At 38.9% G+C, this 25951-nt stretch overlaps 1 protein-coding gene across 4 annotated transcripts in view; it reads right to left on the bottom strand.

The window, feature by feature from the left end:
- The window catches only part of LOC142098123 (neurabin-1-like), a 68331-nt gene that overhangs the window by 22808 nt on the left and 19572 nt on the right, over positions 1 to 25951 (bottom strand). For all 4 annotated transcript variants that reach the window (XM_075180628.1, XM_075180625.1, XM_075180626.1 and 1 more), the window contains exons 3-10: positions 14040 to 14172; positions 13342 to 13462; positions 11182 to 11286; positions 8597 to 8726; positions 8106 to 8261; positions 6439 to 6492; positions 3496 to 3725; positions 1050 to 1146 (exon numbers count right to left, since the gene is read on the bottom strand). In XM_075180628.1, coding sequence (XP_075036729.1) covers positions 1050 to 1146; positions 3496 to 3725; positions 6439 to 6492; positions 8106 to 8261; positions 8597 to 8726; positions 11182 to 11286; positions 13342 to 13462; positions 14040 to 14172 — 1026 coding nt within the window. The remainder of the gene's footprint in view (positions 1 to 1049; positions 1147 to 3495; positions 3726 to 6438; positions 6493 to 8105; positions 8262 to 8596; positions 8727 to 11181; positions 11287 to 13341; positions 13463 to 14039; positions 14173 to 25951) is intronic.

Genomic DNA, 25951 nt, shown 5'->3' with positions numbered 1-25951 from the left:
TGGAAACTTTTCTCATTAAGTATCTTCTGTCAGATGCTATTTCAATACAAAGTACAAATTCCAACTAATCCATTAGTTAAGATGTAATAATGTGTAATTATTTCTATTTTAAGACTGCCAGGAATGATTTGGAGTGTTTTTAAATATATATTGAAAGTATCGCCGTCGTCTTTGTGAAGAGGTTTAAGTTGCTAACATTGCCGCCTACACAACGGCTGTACAGTTTTAAGTTCCAAAGATGCTGCAGTTTTTAAAAGCACAATAATGGTTTCATCAGCAAAACCCTTTCTACCTTCTACACAATTTAAAAGGACCACTAAGGGGCATATTCAATTAGGGTTCCGGTCCGCGGTAAGGCGCGTTCCCGCGGAAAGTGCGCGTTATTGCCGGTATTACGGTATCGCAATAACGCAGATTTTCATTCGCAACCCTATGGGCTGCGAACGAAAATCCACGTTATTGCGGTAACGTAGATTACGTTTCGCAGCTGTTCCCGCGGACCGGAAAGCTAATTGAATATGCCCCAAAGTGTTTAACAAAAGTCATCAGATATGAAAAGTCGCCATGTAACATAAGGCCCATGATCAAATTGCAAATATATTTTTAGCTCTTGTCCGTATTACAAATTATTACTAATAGAAAGTAGCTTGTATATATTAGAGGTCAAATATTTTCCAATAATGTTTTAGGTAATGTACAAATACAATTAAAACAAAGCAATAATTTGGCATTAAAACATTTACTTCATGCCAGACCGCCCCTTCATTTGCAGCTGTAGACATTTCACATATTTACACTCCCTTTGCAGAAACTATTTTAAGACATTCTAAAAATGCTCAAAATTGCACTCTTTCAGTCAGTGTACATCTGTATAGTCTATATTAACATTTTTGCACCATCATTCTCACTTATATTTATATCACTAGTTTGTGTGTCCATTTGCTTGTTGAAAAGCAGTAGAAATCTAAAAAGTTTGTAACGCAAAACTTGTGCATTTAATACACTTTGGAGAGAAAATGTAGCATCTCATTGCAATATATAAAGCTTACTCTGGCATTCAGCAGATTCATTTGATCAGTATGTCGTTTGTCTTTTTCTTTTAAAAGATCCCTGTGCGCCTCTTCTTTTTTTTCAAATTCTATTTCCCTAGAAACAAAGCAAATACAATAATGTTACGAAGACATGATAAATAATCATTTAAAAAATAATACAGCATATGTATTTGTAACTACTAACCAATGGGTTACATGAGAAGTCCACCTTTGCATAGCTCTCTCTTTACTTTAGGTATTACATATGAAGAATAGACCCACTAGAGTGTATTGTGCCAATATAGCTGTTATCATATGCCCAATAGATGACGAGATACCCTCTCTAACGGAATATCTAGCACTTGCCTTCCCAGAAGCTTCTCCATCTTCAGTAGGCCGAGTGTACTGAGCTCTCTGTGTCCCTATACAAAGGGGGACTTGTTTGTTAACCTGCTGACAGGGACCAAAATCTAGAGGGTGTCACAAAACGGTTTCAAAATGTGTACGACCAACCAATGCTTCACTAGCTAATCAGATCTGAATAAGGAAGTCTACCCAAGGAAAGTTCAACCCCCCTCCCCCTCTTAAGCTAGGTACACACTACAGAAATTTCAACCAACTTTTTATGCCGAGCGATTTTACATGCGATCGATGGTCCGATCGCTCGGTCCATGGACTACATACACACTAGCCTTGTTTAGGACAATAAAGGGAAGAGTGGACGTCCCTTTAGCGACTTTTTACAGCCATGTTGTCGTGAGCAATGACTGTACTTTCGTACTCACTGTTGTGGATCGGTCGGAAGTTTATACACACTACACAACGGAAACGAGATTGGAACGAAAATATTAAACGGTACGACCAACCAAATGAGGCAACAATCGTCCATTTGGGCAGACTTTCGACCATCGTGTCACTACACACCATGACCCGACTTTTCAACGAGCGGTCGTATGTCGGCTGATTGAGTCGATTATTGGACGAAAACCGTGTAGTGTGTACCCAGCTTAAGGAAGCCCTTCCCTGGGAAACAATTAAGTGGTTATCTCAAGTATGGGGCCTCTGTTCTTTTCAAACAGTGCTTGAATTAGGATATTTTCGGAGCTTAATGTAGTAGTTGTGGAGTGGTGGAGTAACAGGAAGAAACTCAAATAGCTGTAAAGGGAAGTGCGAAAAGGCGGTGGGGGGCATCCAATTGGGAGGGGGTCGTTCACCCAATTTGTAAGAACCCGAATGACCCAGAAACAGCTATATAGAGATGTGGCTGTGTGTGAAAGAGAACTTGACAATTTGCTGGGGTATGTGCCGAGACGGTGGGGGTGGTCTGATGGGTATATATCTGCAGGAGGAGACTGGTAATATTACTATGCAATATATACCTGGCAGTGGGTGGAATCTGTTACAGCATATGGATGCCAACTGGAGGGTGTCAACGTTACCAGCTACAACTAGCACAACTGTGTGGTTTGCAATAGGGGCATTTCTCTACCATGTTATTTGCAATGTGGGGTATTGCTCTGCAATATATGGCTGGTTACCCCTGTGGAATATATGTCTATCAGTCTCTGGCAATGGGAGGTATATTTGATAATAGTTGGTCATTTATGTACTTTATGGCTGGCAAAGGGGTTCTGTCTATACAATATCAGAATGTCTCCATTGTACATCTGTCATCTGTGCAGTGAATACCGGGGTATAAAGCCCTTTACACACATTACAGAATAATTGGCGGATAAATTCCCATATACCTAGCCTGAGAATATTAATATTCTCTATTTAATGAACAGATTGCGTCAGTTGCCGTGTTGGAGAACAGCAGTCATATAATGGTTAGGTATGTGCTATATTATGCTGTCGTATGTATGTATGTATGTCCAAAATATTTGCTCACCAAAAAAAAAACCACACATACTGTGGGGGTGCAGACAATATATAAGAGGATGAGGACAATGGTACAGGGTATAATAGAAGATAAGACTGAAACAAAGACATTACAGGGAAGAGACGTGTCAGCGGTATGCAACTAAACTTTACTTTCTATTATGTTTATATATACACATTTTTTCAGGTTTGTTTTGTTTTTTAACTATGAATAATGGGAGGATGGGGAAAAAGATGCATCTTGAATGGGGTTATTTTCCTTTTCAGGAATTTAAAACCAAGCGCTCTGATCCCCCTCTCAATACACTACAGGGCGTCATCGCTCTCATTTGCCTAGCACTGAATAAACTTTATGTATACGTAGGATTTTATTCTACCCCAAGGAAGCCGTTCAAGGTGCCATTCATAGAATAGAGAAGCCTATAGTCACACAGTAATGTAGGTCTAGGTGTTACTCAACATTCTAGAAAGATGCAACACAAACATCCCAACTGATAGTCGCCACTCATACATCAGGGTAAGAGTCTGGTTGTGTAACATGTGGCTGTGTATAATGGAACAGCAAATAAAACCCACAACATACTTTAGTTGAAAATCTTTCAGTAACTTTTTGGCCTTTGTATATTTTTTCTCCAAGGTATCATACTGTTCCTGGGTCTCTTTCAGATGTTCATTAACAGTTTTGCATAATGCCTGAGCCTCCAGCCAGTAGGTCTCCAGCTTCTTAATCTTCTCCTTGTTTTCCTCCACAGATTGCAGATACTTCAGTCGGTTCGTTTCCCAATCCAGCTTCTCGGCCTCTGCAGCCTTGATCTTTAAGGAATAATAAAAGAGAACACCTCCATCACATTGTAATGTTCAAGTTTTATTCTTATCATCAAATGCACATGAACATAGAAACATAGAATTTGATGGCAGATAAGAACCGCTTGGACCATCTAGTCTGCCCATTTTTTTCTATTATTAACCTATGATAACTTCAAACCCTATTTGGCCCTTTAATCTTTGTAAGGATATTCTTTTGTCTATCCCAAGCATGTGTAAACTGCTCTACTGTATTAGCCTCTACCACCTCTGATGGGAGGCTATTCCACTTATCCACTACCCTTTCTGTGAAGTAGTTTTTCCTCAGAGTTCCTCTGAACTTACTGCCTTCCAATTTCAGTGCATGTCCTCATGATCTAATATTTGTCTTCCTTTGAAGAATGTACCTTGTTAAAACCCTTGATATACTTGAAAGTTTCTATCCTGTCCCCCCCCCCCTTTCCCTTCTCTAAACTATACATATTAAGATCTTCTAGTCTTTCCGGGTAAGTTTTGTGCTGTAGGCCATGCACCATTTTATTTGCCCTTCTTTGTACAGTTTCTAATGTATTTATATCCTTCTGGAGATACGGCCTCCAGAACTGAACACAGTATTCTAGATGAGGCCGGACCAATGACCTATACAGTGGGATTATTACGTCTTTCTTTCTGCTACCGATTCATCTCCTTATGCAACTAAGCATCTGACTTGCCTCTCTCATTGCTTTGTTACATTGCTTACCTGCCTTTAAGTCCCCTTTCCTCCTCAGTAGTTTCCATTATAGTGCCATTAATACCATATTTAGCCTTTGGGCTTTTGATACCTAAGTACCTGATTTTGCATTTTTTGGCATTAAACTGTAGTTGCCACTCTCTTGACCATTCGTCCAGTCTACGTAGATCATCAATTATGGTGTTTTACCCCTACTGGTGTATCTATCCTGTTGCATATCTTTGTGTCATCTGCAAAAAGGCATACTTTCCCTTCAATACCATATGTCACCAATAAAGATATTAAAAAAACACTGGTCCACATACAGATCCTTGGGGTACTCTACTGGTAACCTTTCCCTCCTGTGAATGCACTCTATTTACTATAACTCTGTTTTCTATCCTGCAACCAAGATCTTATCCATTCAACCACATTCTATGGCAACAATATCCTGTGGTTAATGTTTTCAAAGTGAGAAAGTTTCTTTAAACCACATTTTCTGTGAAAGAACATGCAGTGTAAGAAGCACATTCCTGCCTGGACACATTGCACTTACAAGGAAGATAAAAGGTCGGGTATAGGGACAGACTTGAACGTTTTTTATTTTTTTGGGCCCCTCCAGGAGATACTTGGGGGAGGTGAACTAACTTTGGACCTTCCCCCGTGACACAATGACGCAAATTGCTTCATGGAGGTCCCCATGTTGCCCACTTCATTAAGAAGTGAGATGTATGCAGGAGACCTACACGAAATTCGTGAGTCTCCCGGAAATTCCGGTAGTGTGGGCAACTATCGTATGGGTGGACTCAGACAACACATGGAACCTAAATTAATACACTAGTAGAAAAAGCACCACGTTGAGTCACAAAAGGTCCATGAAAACAGGCAATCTGCCAGTCAGGTTATGAGACTTATGGAGCCATGTGAGGCTATATAACAAGCACACATACTAATCACCTGCACTGACAATAAATGAAGGTATTTCCTACAGTCTGTGAAATATCTTCTTGCATCACACATGCCTCAAGACATGTTTAACATGTCAACAGAAAATCACAGCCATGATTAAACCTTTCAGCATGTGATTAAACAGCTTCTCATGTTAGAAGATTAACCACACCTAAGAATCTAGTCTTAGATCTTCCCCTCTGGGAAATAGGAGTTTTCAGGTATGCTTCTAGCACGTTTATGAATATAACACTGCACGACATGCAGATATCACGACAGACACATAAAACAACAAAATTAACACATCTGAATTCTCTAACACTAATAAATGCAACTCTAAAGGGATTTGTAACAAGCACCATTCATTTCTATTCATTCCCATGGTACCAAGAGTGAAAACTGGCCAACTTTCTTACCAATGAAACAGAGCAGCAAAGGTTACAGTTTATTTTAGGACAAAACAAACAAACATCAGATAAGACATTACCTCTGAGGGGAGGTCTACTATGTACAGGATTTGCACTGACAGCTACTTTTATCTTTAAAAATATTCTTAGGAAGGTGGAGTTTTGCAAAAGCCAATGATTGTGTCTCTAACCTGCAGACTCCTAGGTAACAACAATGCTTTGTACATATTGAAGGATTCACCAGACTATGAATAGCCTTTGTCACAGTAAGAATAACTCGCTATGTTCTGTCACTTGAACTGTTTGTCCTGCATCAACACCCATTTAGCAATGGCCTAAGGTCTGTGGTTGTCAAAATTGCATTTTACCTTTATGCTTTATATTAGGAGCATTACAATTTTAGGGTTTAGCACCATGTAAAGTATTCCATGATTTGAATGAGTTATGCTGTATTTATTGTATAATCAACTTCATTATTTGTATGGCTTCACTTTAAAGGTTATGCCATCTAGCTGCTGAACTATAGCAATCAATGTGCTCTTCCAGCCTATTGGCAAATAGCTTAAAAGTAGTGACTAGAGACGTGGAAGAAGATCTACGGAGACTGTATTAAGACATTTAAATATAAATGAGAAACAGAGGGCTGCAGACTTACCCTGTCTTTTAGCTGATTCACCTCCGCAGTTGTGACCGCATGCTTCAGTTGGAGCTGAAATAAAACAGTGTAAGTTTTGGCTTATACACAACCCTCTTATTACGTCTGTACATAGGAATCAATAAAACAAAAACACATGAAAACTAGAGCTAGATATAATAACTGTCAGGGATTTGTACAATCTTCCCAATCCTTTAAATAAAGTATTGTGTTGGACAATATAGCCTACATTTACCATGGTTTAATCACTGCAAGGGACCAATACAAAGTCAACTTTAAGATGAAAATACATTACATAACACGGACAGATGTTATTATATCTGTACTAGACAGACAGCACGGTCCAGTCCTATTACAGACTATTATTCATTACAAGTATTTATAGAATGTGTACTGGTATGTAGCGTTAGAATCACTGTGTGTGTAACTTATGGATTATTAAAGCTTGGCGAGTTCTGCTTAAGAGACCGTTTGACAGACTGCAGAGGGCTGGGATTTCTCTGGGTGCCATACACTGTTATGTCAGTGTACTCACTGCCTAGGAACAACAGGGGCAGTTATTTGTGGCTATACCGATACGCATAGGAATGCACTGGAACTAATTACTAGTGAATTGTTATTCTGCATTCTTCCCACAGAGTGACTGCTGTGTGTAGGTCACAGGTAAGCTTTAAAGCAGGGGTCAGGGAACTTTTTTTTACCCCAAATATATTTAGATATGCCGATGTTACCCCCTTGATTTGAAAGGAAGGGAATCATATATTAATTATTGGAATTCAAAATTTTATTGAATCTATTCAAAATTTATTTGAAAGCTTCAAACTTCAGGTTTTGGAGAAATGATGTGGCTTCATTTTTGATACGAGAGCATCAATATCGGGACAATTTCATGTTAGAGCAAATTGGATACAGCCTTCAGCGTCCAATCGATTTCTCTGCTTTGTTTTTATGTTCGTTAGAGTGGAAAATCCTTGTTCGCAAAGGTAGGTTGTTGTATAAGGCAGCAACTTTTTGATTGCCTCCTCAAGTGCAATTTTGATGCCTTTGTCGCTGTTGACATCCAAAAATATGACAGATCTGCTTTTCAGAATAAAAGAGAATACAAGAAGCCAACATACCCTTAACCAGCACTGTCAGGCAATTGTGCCAATACGCACTAAGGCTGACAGCCAGTTAGGCCATTTCAGACCTATTATGGTAATAACAATAAAACATAACAAAATTTAAAGGGACAATAACCTCAAAATCCCTCTATGCTTACTTGTGTCCAGCACAAGTAATAGTTTTGTGTTTTCTCTCTGTGCAGACAAAGAGCAAATCTATGGACTTGAGGCTGTTGGATCTGTCATATTTACAGACCTTTCCACCGCCCCCACCCCACCCCCCCACCCACAGTGTCACATGTCCTTTAACAATAGGTCTTGTTCCAAGGCTATGGGAATGAAAGGGGCTTATCACACCATAATTAGATGGACAGGACAGCACTGGGAGGAGAACACGGATATGAACGTGAGAAGTCATATAGAACATAACTGTGCTAAACGTTGGGGTAATACTTACTAAACAAACAAAATATGGAACAAACAAGGTTAAGGTCCATTTAAGTTGTGTAGCAAACCAATAAAATAAACTGAATAAGAGCAACAAGGACTAGGCCACCAATGTACCTCTTTAAACTTAAGAGCCATCTGAGACGCGTCCATGTCCAAAGGGAAGTTCATGTCCTCACTTTCCGACAGCTCAAACACTTCAACAGAATTCCCATGTAGCTGCGACTCTAGATTATACTCATTGTCTTCATCATCCTCTTCAGAATCGTCTTCCTGGAGGTAACATGAACACGCATGTAAAAACTACATAGGTAAACTTATATGGACGGTAAATTAGAGGTCCTAAATATTTCCCTAGTAGCGGCTGAAAAAGGAATCCAGTTCCTGCTAAACGGAGAGCTGTTCAGAGAACGATATTTAGTCTACAGTGAAATCAAGCAGGAAATTCCCAAATGCTGGTTACAACATGTTCAATCTTCGTGGACTTGTGGACAAATGCATTCATATAACAGCCCATCATAAATAAAACATAAAACATTTAAAAAGAAAAAAAGAAGTTCTCAATAAAATCATCTCATGTGGAAACACAGTGAAGGTGGGTCCACTACCTGCCCAGTGCTGCCCTCTGAGTAGTGCTGCTCGTACATCTGCTGCTGGCATCGCTCCTGCTCCAGGGTCTCGCTGATCAGACGAGCCACTTCACTCTGTGCTCCCGGCTTCTCTCTCCCGATCAGAAATCTAAGTGAACAAAACAAATATACAAAAACCTGTTTTTACCAAGAACAGCAAATTATCCAATGACCGAAACCAGTTAAATGCATCAAGTTTGAGAGATCATTGATATGTGAACATCTGATGTGATCTTATTCGCTTTTGTCATAAGAACTAAAAAAAAACAAAAAAAACGATGTTCTCCAATTAACGCTTTTTCTTATTTGTCCACCAGTCAGTTCTAAAATAGGTGACTTGAGGGCCACAGAAGGCCTTCGTGAATTCACACAGCCTGTTCAGTAAAGGGATCACTGTCTTCTTGTGTATTGTGATTGGCTACAATCATGCCTTTATAATCTCACATACTTCTCTATACAATGTACATAATATGTTAATGCAGTGACCTTCTGCATCTGGGATTTCGTTGCAAACTCCTTTACTAAATAACTTGCCATTTTAGTCTCAAGCAGTGTTTACCACTGGCCAACCCAGCCAGACCGATCAAGGTTAGATTTAGTCATACATAAACGTCTATAGACAAATCTGAACGATTTAGCTCAGTTGATGACTACACAAAATGGGCATATGTGGTTATTGTATAACCACCATCTACCATCCCATTCAACATCTGATGGCGATATATCAGATTTGGATCGGGATCGGAGGTCTTTGTGTCTGTACATACAGCGATTTGGGCCAAGCAGTCAGATGTACAAAAAGACAGCCGATCCAAAACATAGTATATATGGGCACCTTCAGTAACAAATTTAGATTAAATGTACTTAAGATTTCATTCTGACTTCTAATCACTGGGATAATAATACAATGTAAAGTTGAGAAAAGGTCAGTGAATACAGTACATCTATATAATATTAATATAGAGAGATCATACATATTTTTTCAAACAGGAAAATGGAAAGGTATTTTTCTTGATATGACCTTTACAATGGAATCTTCGGTCAGGAAGTAAACAGGCATTTGTAGAGAGATTAAAAAGGCTACAACAGCCAATAAACACACCATTTAACAATTCAGCTATAGCCAAATCCATAAAGGATTGCATGAGAGCAAATGGGATTGCTGTGTAGACTTATTCTACCTTATCTAACCCTCACTGGACAACAACAGGGAACACTTCAATTGTGGGAAGGCTAGTATGGGAAAATATAGCACGATACAGTCTCCCCGTCTAGCAGTGAGACCAGGGTGTTATCCAAAGACCCCAATTGTTCTCTACATGTGAGCTTAGAACCTTCGGTAGAAACTACCAGGACACAGAAGTGATGTCTGTGGCTCTGATGTAGATTCTACAATTAGCATCGAACAAAACCCATCCATTAGTGTCACTTTATACATGTGTAAGAAGAATAATCTTAGTAATATAGACGTGTAGATTTAAGCACACAAACCCTCATTCAACTTCCGAATAAGGGGCAGGATTCTCCTACCCTAAATAACCTTGTTATACAATGCGCACCAAAGCATTTAACCAAAGCATTGTGTGAAAGTAGAATGAAGCACAAGAAATGACAGCACTTCAATAAGCGCAATGTAAGAAATACAAGTGAAAGTAATGAATGGACATAATGCACCCAAGTTTGCATTAGTTTTATATTCTCACTTGAACGGATTTTTATTTGACAAATAGAATGGTCCACATACAAAACAGACATTGTGTCATTTGTACACAAACAGAAGTTGTGTCAAGATGGGATGGCAGGATTATACTGAAAATCCACATTGTAATCCTCAACATACAGGGGAATACAAAAGCAAAAACCAAACAAAAAAACTCATAGCACTGGCTACAATCTCCCCTTTACATCCTGGGAATCCCAGGATCAGCTTTTACATAGTGAGGGGCCGTGCTCTATATGCCAAGAAAGCCTCAGGATAATGATCAGCTGTGACGTCTGTTGTACACAAAGAAACAATATAAAACATGTAGGTAGTAGCATGAACAGCTGCTAGTAGTTTATCTATACATTCAGGGCAGTCACTTGCAAGTTATAAAATAACTTTCAGAACAAACAGAGATTTTCTGACACCCAAGAAAATCCTGCATTGTTCCATTTTACAACATAAACACTGATTCACATTTTATTGCAGTGTTACAAGCTTTTCTAACATTATTTGTACCGATAGTCCATGTGGAGCAAGTTCTCATAGACGAAGTAACATAGAACATTGTATTTACTCACGCCCGCCCTGCTACCACCACTGAAACTGCATGGTAGCGGCAGAATTTTTGCTGCGTGATCAAAGGAACTTCATCTACATACAGCAACTTATCTACCTATCAAAATCCTTATATTTCATATGTAACAGCATGTGTAATTATCATAAAAACACAAAAGGACAGTTCATGAAAACCAATGAACAGCTGTGAAGTTAACCTGAGCCAGTTATATACCTATAGAACTAATGGATATTTTAGACTAGCGTTCACCAACATTACCTTAAGTCCAGAACATTTACCCACCTGACTGTACCTTTGGTGTTCTTCAGTACCGTTGCTGCAAAGAGTTGTGTAACTCCTACTAAGCTAGTACCATCCACTTCCACAATTTGGTCATTAACCTGAATCCTAAAGGGTAAAAAAAAAATAAAAAAAAATTGTATATACAAATTAGAAATCCATGAAGTAGGGAGAACAGACAGCCCGACTATAGCACAGGATATAACAGCCACATCAAAGTGTAAATACATCATCAGCCCAAGAACAGAAACAACATTTCTGTACTGTTCAGAGAAACAATTTCAATCATTAACAGACATTTCATCATTAGGGAATAAGAATCAATATTGACAATGAAAAAAGTGTAGCTATGGTGTCCTACACTGGTCACTTTTATACAGTTGTTTTGGCAGTAGAACCAGCATTTGTGCATTTTTGTTGTAAAACCACTTAAAAATTGCATTTACAGACATGTTTTTTCCGCTGCATTCAGGAGTATGGAATACCAACAAGCAGATGACTATACAGACTTTGGACAGCACGGTGCACACCATTTTAGTAAGAGCTTAAGTTTGACATGCATAAAAACCCGATTTAAAGCCATCACTGTTTATACATTTAAAAAATAAAAGGAGGTACATTTTCTATATAACAACTTGTCAAAGGATATTAGCATACATATATAAAGAAACTATTTTTAGTTTAGCAAAATAACCTAGTAATAAGTAGCGAGTAACATGAGATAATCACCTCAATGAGAAAAATGTGTTGTTCATGTAGAATTCCTGACACTGACTGCATAGTAAACACGCCCTGAAGGTGGATATTACACTATGTACACTGGTGAGCAGTGTGTATTGGTTTATGTACACATCACATGTTACATCAGCAAAGGTACAGATTACACCCTATGCAACACAAAGCACTGTGGAGAACTAAATGTCTGCACAACAGTCATGGCCGATCAATAATGCCTTCCATACAGAATATGAGAATGATAAAAGCTTCCTCTTACTGGGAAACATTTTCCCATTTGTTAGGACTATTCAAGCAAATTCTAAACAGTTTTTTGGGACAGATTTCATTTGGTAGTGTATTGTGTATGAGCGCACACACACACACACACACACACACACACACACACACACACACACACACACACACACACACACACACACACACACACACCTCTTCCCTAAACTACCGGTGTAACCTCTGAAACACCAGAGTGATACCTGTTTTGCAGATTTGATGCCTGGGATTGGGGTGCTGTGCATCATACATTCCAAATTTTGTGGATTGTTATTTATTGTGTTGCTCTGTAGGCTAGTGATTTATTCCATGTTTGACAAACTATCATTAGTTTATTACTTCTTTTTACGGGGTGAGGATGTGGAGCTTTTCCAGCTGGATGCCATTATGAACTTAGCTGTATGACATATATAGATAATAAGATTATCAGTATTCTCTCCTTTAGGAAATGCACTCCGTTACCTGAATTCAAGAGCCAGCTCATGCTGTGGCTGGGGGCGTTGGAGGGCAGTGTTTTTACACAGCTCTATATAAAACAGCTTGTATAGTTTTCCCAAAAGTGACGCAGAAATGGCCCTTCAGCTTAGGATAAGAGGGGGATCCAGGGTGGACCCACCAATTTGCTACATATGTGTGTGTTGGTGAAAAAGGAGTTGTACAAACAAAGCCAACCCTTTATAAATAAGTCGGTGGTATCCTCTCAACCAAAAATACAGCAGCCATGTCTACAGAAATTTACCTGTTTTGGAGGCACCTATGCAGTCTGAAGCTGCCCAAGAGTACCTCTGGGTCTGTCATATGTATGAAGGAGCTGGGGTAGCAGCAAATTATTATTATTATTTTATTTTTTTTAACCACCACTTATAGTGAACTGACCCTCCCATTATTTGCACCAATTTTTCCTGGTTCAATATAGAATAGCCTTATTTGTATACAGATTCTACCCCCATGCTCAATAATGTCAGTGAAAATAAGAAGTGTTACTTCATTATCATTTATTTATACAGCACAAGCATATTCCTAGCGCTTTCCATACGGAACCAAAACACAGTAACAAAAGAATACTGGTGTGTTTGTTTTATTAGATATTGGTTTCTTCTATTTATTGCACAAAGAAACATAAAAACATTTTTCCTGCAAAGTGTTACTTACCGTCCATCCCTTTGAGCTGCTCCTCCCTCTGTAATAGTTTTCACAAATATTCCCAACTTCTCCAAGCCCTGGTCTGCGCCAACCCCCATTCCAATTATGCTGATGCCGAGGCCACTATCACCTGCACACAGACAGACAACAACTGTAGACTGGACAGTAGAAGCAGGGGGCACACAATGAACAACACTAGCAACAAGGGGGGCATTTATCCAACTCCATAAAAGTAAATGCAAGGTAAATTATCCAATTGTTTGGACTGGCAGCTTGCACACATATGTAATCATCTGTTTGGCAAACACATAAATGAGCATTTTTTCCACAGTGGTTTTTCAGGCACTGATCTAACAGTGGTGATTTCAGCACAGAACATATCTGCCTGCTCCAATGGAAGGAGGGCGTATCTTAAATTAGGGATCAATGATCCATATAAGTGTCCTGTAACATGGACCTGATAACATGATAAAGATCACACTTGGCCCATCTATATGAGCAGACACTCAGCTGACTATAGGTATCTATGTAACCTATTAAAGGTCCTTGTAGAGTGTAAGTCACAGTATGGTGAAAGGGAGGCATGTTGGACAAGGTAATAATGCTCATTTAGAGAAGACTTCACCCCTGACTATTGTCTGTACTGCTATGTGGATGAATCAATGTCCTATTTAACAACAATCACTCTGACATTACACAAATGATACCTTTTTCAATCTCTACAGGAAAAACATCCATCTTCTCCACTCTCTTCTCCAGCTCATACTCTGCAGAGGCTGCAACTGGGTCCACCTCTTCATTACGTCTGTCATAGTCTTCATTGGAAAATGTAGAAAACACCTTGAGAAAACAAAAAAAAATAGCTAATGATATAAAGTGTAAATTAAGAGTAAAATCTACATTTTGAAGCTAGAAGTTATTTTTCACTGTGAATTAGTGCTTGTAATTTGTCTTTAATAGGTATCACAAGAGTCCTGTACAGCATCGGCTGGAAGACTAAATCTATGCACACATGCAGCAACGTGGCCGTTCGGCACAACCACTGAGCAACCAAATCCTAGAACATTTGGACACACGTGGTGCCAAACACCACCAATATTTTCCACTATAACAGAGCAAACTTATTGCAATATGATCCCAAAGTAACCAACACATGTGCATGCTTCTTAAGCCAACCTTATATGCTGCTATAACTAATTGCTTTACTGTACTGTGAAGAGAGACAACCATGGAGAATTAGGAGAATTACTAGAACAGTAATAAATTAAATTCCAACCGAAACAATTTCTTATATGGCCACACAAATCTATGCAGTTCGGATCAAGGCCAAATTAATGCTAATATCAGTCATTCAGCCTAATCACTGAAAAAATAACTATGTTCAATATGACCACGTGTAAGACAGAATAGAATAAGTTCACACTTTCAGTGATTGGGCTGCATCACTGGACCACGTGGGGCTCTGTGTATATTGGCCGATGACTTATATAGTCCTTGTCTGGAGAAAGCCATGTCTGTGGCAATAATTGCATTGAAATTCTAACTGAAGTCATTTTTGTGGTGCACTGTAACTGGGAAGACTAATAGTATCTAGTTGTGCAGCTTATCATGTGTTGCATTAGATGGTACAGACATTCTCTCTCCGTTTCTAACAGATAACATTTTAAAGTGGTTATAATATGCTCTAGTGCTTCTTAATATGTTACTGAAGGTAAGAGCAGAGGAGCAATTTCTTCAGCTTCCAGGTAAAGGGCAAAACACTCAATAGAATGCTGTGTAAACACAGGCATTTCCATATACTGTATAATACACATTTAGAAATCACTCCTCTCTGTTATTCAGTGACAATTGTCCATACATGAAACAAAAGATAGCCCAGCATTGGCCATGGTATGTCTGCAGCCAAAACATTAGATTTTTACATTATTTCAGCCATCACCTTCCTGGATTCTAACACATTCAGATGTGAACAGACAAGAGAATATATCATGGGGATGATGATTAGTGAGGTTTGGTGGAGGTGATCAGGCAGCACTCGCATGTAAACAATGACACCCTGGGCAGCAGCTGGAATAGAATTCACTGTTTACTTGGTAGTTTCTGGTCATTCTCATTGGCTGCACTATGAAACATTTCAGTCACAACACTATTTTATCAATTACCTGCCATTTTATCCAGTCTAACCTGCATACAGTGGAAATTTAGACATGTCACATCCTTTGAACATTCTGCACCTATTCAGAGAACCTCAAGGGGGCAATCTCCCATTTATATTACCTATCTAAAATCCCCTGACCTGGAGAGACTCATGAGTCTCAATGGAAAGCGGTCCTACACCTAAGGGTAGCATTAGAGGACTGGGTGACGCAAGGCAGCGGCAGCTGGGTGCTCCTAGATCATAGCCATAAGAGATCACTCATACAGATCCTACAGTAGGAGGTCTTTTCTCTCCTACACCTAAGGGTAGCTTTAGAGGACTGGGTGACACAAGGCAGCGGCAGCTGGGTGCTCCTAGATCATAGCCATAAGAGAACACTCATACAGATCCTACAGTAGGAGGTCTTTTCTCTCCTACACCTAAGGGTAGCTTTAGAGGACTGGGTGACACAAGGCAGCGGCAGCTGGGTGCTCCTAGATCATACAGATAAGAGAACACTCATACAGATCCTACAGTAGGAGGTCTTTTCTCTCCTACACCTAAGGGTAGCTTTAGAGGACTAGGTGACACAAGGCAGCGGCAGCTGGATGCTCCTAGATCATAGCCATAAGAGAACACTCATACAGATCCTACAGTAGGAGGTCTTTTCTCTCCTACACCTAAGGATAGCATTAGAGGACTAGGTGACAAGGCAGCGGCAGCTGGGTGCTCCTAGATCATACAGATAAGAGATCACTCATATAGATCTTACAGTAAGAGGGTTTTTCTCCCATCTGCATCGCATGTATCCAGCAACCTAGGACAGATGCTGGAGGATGTGAGGTCTAGAGGACACCTTCAAACATCTGGTGGACATGGCCAATAATTAAGTTATTGTGGCATAAAATACTAATCACTGGGGTAGTAATTCCAGTTAACCCTCTAGACATATAATTAAACATACATATCTAATCTATTAAACAGAATCAAACTATACTACACATATGTAATAGCGCAATACCAGGTTGTTCAGAGATGGAAAAGCTGGGAGGCACCGGCATCTGAGGTCACCGTGGACTATATCTGGTTCATTGCTTCCATGAACCAGCTCATCACCAGTCCACCTAATTTCCATGAAGTTTGGAGAACTGGTACCAGGAAGCTCTGTGTAATCCTCTATCTTTGTCCCTCTATTAGTACACACTGACACACTCACACACTCTTTTCTTCCTTCCACCTCCAGATTCCAGTTCCACTTTCCACTTCTCAAAGGAAGAGAGAAGCTCTCCTGCTCATATGTTCCCTCATCCTCTATGTTGCTTGGTTTTCATAATTATACCTCTGACCCTCATTAAAAATCATATACTACATTCAGAAGTGGCAAAAGACAGACATTGACTTGCTGAATTTTACCAATTGCTGCATTATAACATATGCTGTTCATACCCAAAAGGAAAATAAAAGATTTTTAAAAAGTAACCAACGTCTTAATGGTCAAATTATTATTCATATCCTCCTCTGTTAAAGTTTTAGTATTCCTCTGCATCAGCTGGGGTCTGAGGATGAAGGGTTAAAACACATACCTAAAGTATATACAATGAGCTGTATTAGAAACACATTAATCCTTCCTCCCACTGGAACTTACAAAACAATTTCCCTACCACCATGATTATATAAAAGGCAATTTTACCTATGTAATATCCATTATATAAAAATATCTTATAACTTGCTTTTACCATAGGTGCTATTCTACAAATTTTAAGAAACAAAAAACAGATAACAATAAAAAAGAGTTTGAGATCATAGATTTAGCAAAGTAAACACGTCAAACATGCAAAGACAACACAAAGGCACAAAGAGTTACCCAGAGAAAAACACAAGGACATACCTCACACTCCAATGATTGTTTTTACAATGAAATAATGAGGAATGCGGAAATCCTTTTGGGTTTTGCAATTACCTGCCAGACATGCATAGCAATGATAGATGAAGAGGTTTTCATCACACAATGGTGCATAGTTTAAAACGCCAGACGGGCCACCATCTCTATTCAGAAGTATTACAAAGGGGGAAAATACAACACACTTCCAAAAAAACTCCTGGAACCTCTTCAAAAGTCACCTTCCTTAGTATACAATGTGTAATATCACACCATACAGAGAATCCAATCATTTGTTAATTTATAAAGTTACAGTGCTGTCCAACACAGTACTAATGCGACCAGGTGCATTTGTAATACAGGAACGATGTATCCTAGTCAATGTCTTCTTCAAAAGTGCACCACACTACACTAAAAAGTAATGCTAAACAAAAGTTTCGTAATTTAAAAAAAAAAAAAAAAATTATATGGTGTGAAAAGCAAACCACAGACTCTGTATTTAATGAAAGATACAAAAATGAGAGAGAGGAAGGTTAACAACGCTGCATTCCAGGGTTTAAACAGCAAATCCTAAATTATACGTTTATTTACATAAACAGTTATACATATAACATTTCAGAACCCTGGCTAGGACGGGACCTTAAGGCTGCTGTTAGGGTCTTTTTAACACAATCATAGGGAGGAATTTGAGTGGTTGTGTTGGGGAAAGGTGACACTAGACTGTGGTTATAGGATCGTGTGCCAGTCACTTCAAGTTGCTTACACAGGGTGCAATTTGATTAGTCGAATTAAATCATCACACTCAGTATAGACTTCTAAAATTGTAGCGGATCAGGTGCGTCTGAAAGTCATGTTGTAATATGGTCCCTATGAATGTGTGTGTGATGATCCTTGTCTGACACAGAACCACAGTAACTCTTGCGGAGATCCTGCTGGTGTCTGTATAGCCGAATCAGGGCAGACTGCCCTCTGATCTGGTGGTTCAGCCAGCGGTTTTAGAAGCCATCACTGAAACTGACCACCATGTCACCCCCCCTCCTTCTGTGTGTATTTTCTCATGTAAAGGTCTTTTTGTTTTACATCTCCATCCTAAGTGTTATTAGAAAAAGAATAAAAGGAAGATTGCTCCGGGACATGTATTTGACTCTACACTGGCTGAATACCCTGTTACCAATTAAGAATAATTACACATTGTATTGTATATTAGTTGCAATGTTTCTGTTAAGGACACTAAGCCCATAGCGAAAAGTCAAGCAGTACAAATACCAAAGCAAACCAAGGCAAATACACGCAGTGCATCATAAATCGGATAATAAAATGACTATATAAATCCATAAGTAGTGATTGGAGGTCTCACTGAGACATGCACACACCCATAAAGTAAACCAAATTTAGTTTGAAACTACTCTTCCTGCATTAAACAGAGTTTGACACAAATGAAGCATGCAGAACAGTGTGTGAATGTAGTCCACAGGCAAACTAGTTCATTTATTTAAACCCAGGGAACAAAAGACAACCGATTACTGTATTATCCAGTCACTAGTTAAGGAGTCCAGATTCCAACCAATCCCCAATCACACTCCATGAAGCCTGTTCTCTGTCCTGGGTCATTTCTTCATTATTCAAATCGTACTGTGCTCAGTATTGTCACTGGTTCCTAACGCACATACAGTATCTTATTTATTGGCTCAGGCTCAGAATGGCCATCGCCACTGTGTGCCGACAGCGGGTATATTTTAGAAGTCTGATTATTCGCCAGATTAGAAAGGTCTTACCCCAGCAACCAAGGTAGACCAAGGTTACCAAGCAAATTGTGGTAAAAAACAAAACAAAAAAGAAATGTGTATCTGGAACCATGGAGAGTCACAGTATTGGAGGTGGAAGAGGTGAGCTTAGCAAGAATTATCATTTAGCATTATAATTTTACAACAAACTAAAAGTAATGTGGATAGAGCCTGTATCACTTGCTGTAGATTCTCCTAAAATGTGAACACATTAGAGCACACAACTGGCTTACGTCAGCAAAGACCACACAATCACAAACATTCATGTGTCTGCATTCCCTGCCACAGTATATTGTGTCTTTTTATACTTAACACTATATTCATATACTTATTTCAAAAGCAGCTGCTTTTGGAATACTATTACGGTAAATGGTGGGTGAGGAAAGGATTTTCAAAGAATCTTACCCACTGGCATTTAAAGAATGGCCGGGACACCAATCTAATACTACGAGTCATAAATGTTTCAAGAGAGGAGATATTTAGACTGCACTAATAATACTCAGGAGTCTATGTTAGAACAATAAATGTACCATAAGGAGGTGAGTAATGCTGGACAAATGAAAGAATGTGCTGGACTTGTGGGCTATCCAATACAACTCATCAAAGTTGTGGAATTATTAGATCACAGTTGTCAACTCTCCCTGATTTTCAGGAACAGCCCCTGGTTTTACAGATATGACCCTGGACACTTCCTTACTTTTCAGTATTGACCAAATGCACAATAAAATCTCTCTTATACTGCATTCTAGATGCAATTCATATATATATTGTTATTTGTTAGACTTTATGGGCTGATGCAAGGTTCTGCAGTAAGCTTGCAGCTATGTTAGAGCCCCAATGTTCTAGGTAACAATCTTTGATAATTTTAGCTCGCACCTCTGAGATGTGAGCAAAAGATGAGCAATGCTTTTATAACCAATTGTGGTATTTATAACCAATTGTGGTATTTGTATGCAGAAACAGCTGTGATTACTAATGATTTGGCAACTATGTGAAGATTTGTACATTTTTCTCTTGCAATACCTTATGTATCACTGCCACAGTGGGAAAGACTGAATGATAACTGAAAGCCAGAGAAGTTGACAAAAATGAGGAAGCTGATCACTACACATCCACAGCGAATAGGAAAGCCTTGGAACAAGCAGATTAAAGCTGAGTACACACCAATGTAAATATCGTGCAGATCACAGTTGATGAAGTTGGAAGAAAAGAAGGGAAAAAAAGACACCAGTCCATCAACTTCAACCTATAAACGACACGATTCATGACCATTTTATCAGAATATTTTAAGAGTTTGTACGATCCCACGATCATGTTTTATCCTTATCAAAGGACATCGCATCTGTTGATTTGGTTTTATAAACTTCCTAAAAATCACAATCAACAATGTCGGGCAAATGTGGAAGTGTGCACGCACTCACAAACAGCAATGTAGGCAGATATGTATAGTGTGCAGAGTCAACATCATTTCAGCAGATGGTTATGAGATGAAGATCACAGATCGGACAGTAAATGATGTAGGTGTATACGCAGGAATCTGCATGCTCATCGGGACTTTCCGCCGTTGGTGAGATCATTGTTAAGCTGGTCTGTACCCAGCTTAACTGTAGCATTTACACTTTAATGTAAGTTTGCTAAAACGAGAGGAGCACAAATGGGTGACATGAATGGGAAGCCACCAAAATGTTTGTGAGGAAGATTGATTGATTTTAGTCTTCCAAAATGTAAACTTTATATTTTCCATTGAGTGCAAGTCAATCTGTGTGTTGCATAATATCCATAGATTGTAAGCTTGTGAGCAGGGCCTTCTTACCTCTGTCTGTGTTACCCAGTATTGTTTTATTACTGTGTTTGTTCCCAACTGTAAAACCCTACGGAATTTGCTGGCGCTGTATAAATAAAACGAGGATTGTGGATAATGTCAAAAACACAACTATTGTTGATATTAGCTGTAACTCATTTTGTCCCACCACCAGCACCCATACCCCTTCTCCTCAACCAGTGCCCCCTCCTGTTAATCATGCCTTACCACGTAATTTAATAAAGCACCATTCTAGGTGGGTGAAAAAAGCCCAACACAATGTAATATAACTATTGCTGCCCTCACGGAAGCCCCTGGACTGCAGTTTTTGCCTGAGGTTCCCTCGTTTCCTTAATATAGGACCCACAAATGTTTATAGTTCCCAAATGGAAAATAGGTGCAGAGATGGGTGGGAGCGGGAGGGCCAACAGAAAGATGCAATCTCAGTGCTTGAAGCTTATTAGTCCACAGTAATATTATTGCAAAGTATTACACTGCCCCCACCCAGGTACGTCTTAATGCCACCTAGCTGGTAACATTTTCTGGGGAGAATACTGCACTCTGTTTATGTGTAAGACTACACCGTTTCCTATACACAAGATCACTGCCTAATAAAGCACTATCCCTACAGTGTCGATGTTAACACCATATATCTTCCCTTTCCTCCTCCATTTGTTTTTATTTTGGAACATAGAGAAACCTCTTCAACAAATGAAGGGCTGATTATTAAGGCCAGCTCTTAATTGTGTGATGAATGTAAAATAGCAAAAATTACAGGGAAGGAAGGTTCCTTGTGCAGAATTAAGCCGTGTTTTTTTGACTCAACGTTTTCTTGGTGCGCACTTAAAAGGTATTCTAGACTTGAACGTTTTTCTCTTGTATCAGTCCAATGTAAATATTGAGAATGTATAAAATATTTCTGCTATACGACATGGCCAAGTTTCTATGATCGTTGTAATAAACATGCTTGCAGAGCTAACTATTTATAAGGTGCATCTCTATGGTCCCTACATTTTCTCCCAGATCTGTGCTGTCAATCTAACGGCCATAATGCCCCTCCTACAATGCAGAAGCTTAGGGTTGTGGTCTGGATGATAGGGATGTGTGTGCGTCATCGAGGATGAGGTATGTCATTCCTGGGGCATGGACAGGTCTGCAAAGGGCCGAAAATATGAGCGAGCAGACGCAACACCTCCAGTTTGCTCATTGTTTTACACGACTCATCTGTGCAGGTTAGGTCTAGTATACTAATTCCTCTAGACACAATTAATCAAAGAAAAATTTGGAGATGACAATACCTTAAAAATGTATGTCCAACATATAGTTAAGATTCTGACGGATATTATACAAGGGCAAATCCACACGTTGTGCTGACATGAATTCATTTGTCAAAGCCTGTTGCCTTGCAGTAACATGTACATGCATATACTTGTACAGGAGAAAGTGTGCAGAAAGCAATGCGTGTACAGGACCTAAACTAGCAGGAAGCTTAGTGCCCAATTTTGTCCATGTGAACGGCGTCTTTCAGGATTAGTTTATCACAGAAAATGACGAAAGTCAAACAATGCTTTAGAGGGCCTATAGTCTTGGGACCACAGGAAACCAATGTCTGAATATAAATAAATAGTAAAAAAAACCTGTCTCAAACTGATACATTGTAAATTGACCAATATTTTATAACAAATAAACTAAACAGGGGTTGTGGCATTAAGGGATTCATAATCAACAGAGACCCAATTTCCCACATTACAGTTCATTAACTCCACAAGGTGGTAACACTTCATGTAATGAGGAACAGGTTGGAATACTGCTGGAGCAATTGTACCAAAGGAAGCTCTCACCTGTTCAGTGAACTCTTAAGGGTGTGTACTGTTTTCATAAGCTAGAGAACAGGAATGCAGGTAGAGGAGCACATTCCACAGGTGTGACGTTTCAGGCACCGGGTTAAACACAGCCTGCGTATTGTATGTCTGTTGCCTAGGCAGTTAGATCCTCAGATTCACCACTAGCTGTTTTAGGACCCATTCACTTTGCACGTTGTCTTCTTTCAATACCAATAAGGAGATTATTTTTGTTTACATGTTTTATTTTTTGTTTATATAACCATCCATTAGAAAAGACAGAATAGATAAGTAAAATTAGTTAATTAATTACATAAGCCAGTAAGTGACTAACTTGACATTAAGCTATGTAAGATACATTAAATATTTATAAACATATTATAATCACATTATTAACTACACGGGGACAAGTGCCACCTTTACAGAGCTGATATTTTCATCACGGAGAGGAGATATGCCCGTGGATAAAATACAGGCTGATTGTATTCCGGAGCTCTGGTAGGCGGACTTGCATCTATCTGTATACGCTGTCTGTGGATTGGACTTTGCCTTTTTTAAATTATTTGTACTTTCTATTGTATTATCGGTAGCTGTTTGTATTAAAGGATAAAACACTATATATCCTTTTTATCTTCCCTGTTTTGTTGAAATCTCTCCATCTTGAGAATTATATGAGAGAAAATCCACAGGAGAAGTATCTATGTGACACAAACAGACCAGTTATGATGACTATGTGGCGAATTACACCATTAATTGTGTAAGTTAATACTATGGTGTGAATACATGTTTTTCAGTCACATTTTTCTGTATGACCCACTATAAAATCACGTGGAGGGGTCTTTCTGACTTCACTAAAAACCTTTTAAGTTAGAATTAAACACATGAGGTGAGCCTGAATAAGGGGAATACCACTTGATTCATTCTAATGTATAACAAATAAATGCGCTCAAATTGCCTAGAACATATCTATAATGTAAATAGTAACTATTGGTAGAATAAGATAGTTGACATGAAATGGTGCAGAATTGCAAAAAACAGTGAATTTAATTGGCATAAATAAACATTCCAGAAGAAAAAGGAATGAGTATTATCAACAATAATTAGATATTGATAAATGAATACATACATGAAATAAAAATAAAAATAACAATAAGAGTAAAAATAAAATAAAATAAAATATCCGGAAAGTGCAAAAATGCAGTCCAAATAGATGCACTAATAAAAGTCCTGGTAAAAAATGGCTCAAAATGACCTAATAAAACAAACAGCAATAGTCCCAAACGGGGATGCATAAACTGTCCAGATACCTGATATGTGCTGCGGTCATCCGGCAAATATCACGATGGTAGACAGGGTGAAATCAGGAAGGCTAGCGGTGGAGCTCACAGGAACCGATAATAACTGTGTCCCTAGCGATGCTGCAGTGTGATGATGGAGAGCCTGGCGTGCGAAACGGATATCCTGATGACGTCAAGATAGTGGGCGTGTCCCAACGCGTTTCATCTGCAGGAGCAGATTTCATCCTGCATATGAAACGCGTTGGGACACGCCCACTATCTTGACGTCATCAGGATATCCGTTTCGCACGCCAGGCTCTCCATCATCACACTGCAGCATCGCTAGGGACACAGTTATTATCGGTTCCTGTGAGCTCCACCGCTAGCCTTCCTGATTTCACCCTGTCTACCATCGTGATATTTGCCGGATGACCGCAGCACATATCAGGTATCTGGACAGTTTTTGCATCCCCGTTTGGGACTATTGCTGTTTGTTTTATTAGGTCATTTTGAGCCATTTTTTACCAGGACTTTTATTAGTGCATCTATTTCGACTGCATTTTTGCACTTTCCGGATATTTTATTTTATTTTTATACTCTTATTGTTATTTTCATTTCATGTATGTATTCATTTATCAATATCTAATTATTGTTGATAATACTCATTCCTTTTTCTTCTGGAATGTTTATTTATGCCAATTAAATTCACCGTTTTTTGCAATTCTGCACCATTTCATGTCAACTATCTTATTCTACCAATAGTTACTATTTACATTATAGATATGTTCTAGGCAATTTGAGCGCATTTATTTGTTATACATTGCTTGGTACACAGGAAGGGATTCCTGAATTCTTGCTGCTCTTGCCGTTTGGAGTTGAGCGCAGTTCCTCTTTTGATTTGATTCATTCTAATACATGTTTTTTCTTTGTTTTGAGGATAATAATACCAACAGGACTTTATTCCTACAAGTTCTGGTATTTATTTTCAATATATGGGAGAAGAACTTGAGAATCCAATGGAAATATATCTAGGTGGATTATTTGATCAATTCCTGGATTAATTTATGGTATGGACTTTAGATAACTTTGGACTCTATTACATTATATATTTTTATGAGCAAAAGTTTAGCGCCGTATGTTATACTTTACTTTGCTATACATTATTAACATGTCCAGATATAATCACAAAGTAACAAACCCCTAATTCTGAGAAGCCAAAAGGCTACAAAAGTAAAACCAGAAGGAACCAGCATTGACCTTATCTGTGAGGAGTTTGTATGTTCTCCCTGTGTTTGCGTGGGTTTCCTCCGTGTGCTCCGGTTTCCTCCCACACTCCAAAAACCATACTGGTAGGTTAATTGGCTGCTAACAAATTGACCCTAGTCTGTCTGTGTGTGTGTCTGTCTGTCTGTCTGTCTGTGTGTATGTTAGGAAATTTAGACTAAGCCCCAATGGGGCAGGGACTGATGTGAATGAGTTCTCTGTACAGCGCTGCGGAATTAGTGGCGCTATATAAATAAATAATAATAATAATAATAATTATTGAGCTTAATGACCAGGAGATAATGTCCTGCAAGAGACAAAGAGAGAGGTTTTCTGATGGAACAAACTATTCACAGAGGTACGGAGTTCTGGATGTATAATCAAACAGTTCTACTTTTGCTTTTGTCATTCTATAGAATGCTATTTTTTGTAAATGTGCATTCTGATGAATTTATATAATCTAAAGCTCAGACAATGACCGTTAATTTATTCTGCTGTGTGGTTGGGGTAGGACTGGGAACACTTAAGACCAAATTCCACTGGCAAAAAATGCAACATTTTTCAGACAAATGAGGAGCGAAGCCAATGTTTCACAGAACAGCTTTCATAATTTCACTTATTCCTACCTGCTCAATGT

This window comes from Mixophyes fleayi, chromosome 7 (genome assembly GCF_038048845.1).
Source record: "Mixophyes fleayi isolate aMixFle1 chromosome 7, aMixFle1.hap1, whole genome shotgun sequence".
Taxonomy (NCBI): Eukaryota; Metazoa; Chordata; class Amphibia; order Anura; family Limnodynastidae; genus Mixophyes; species Mixophyes fleayi.
This window is presented reverse-complemented; position numbering and strand designations above follow the sequence as displayed.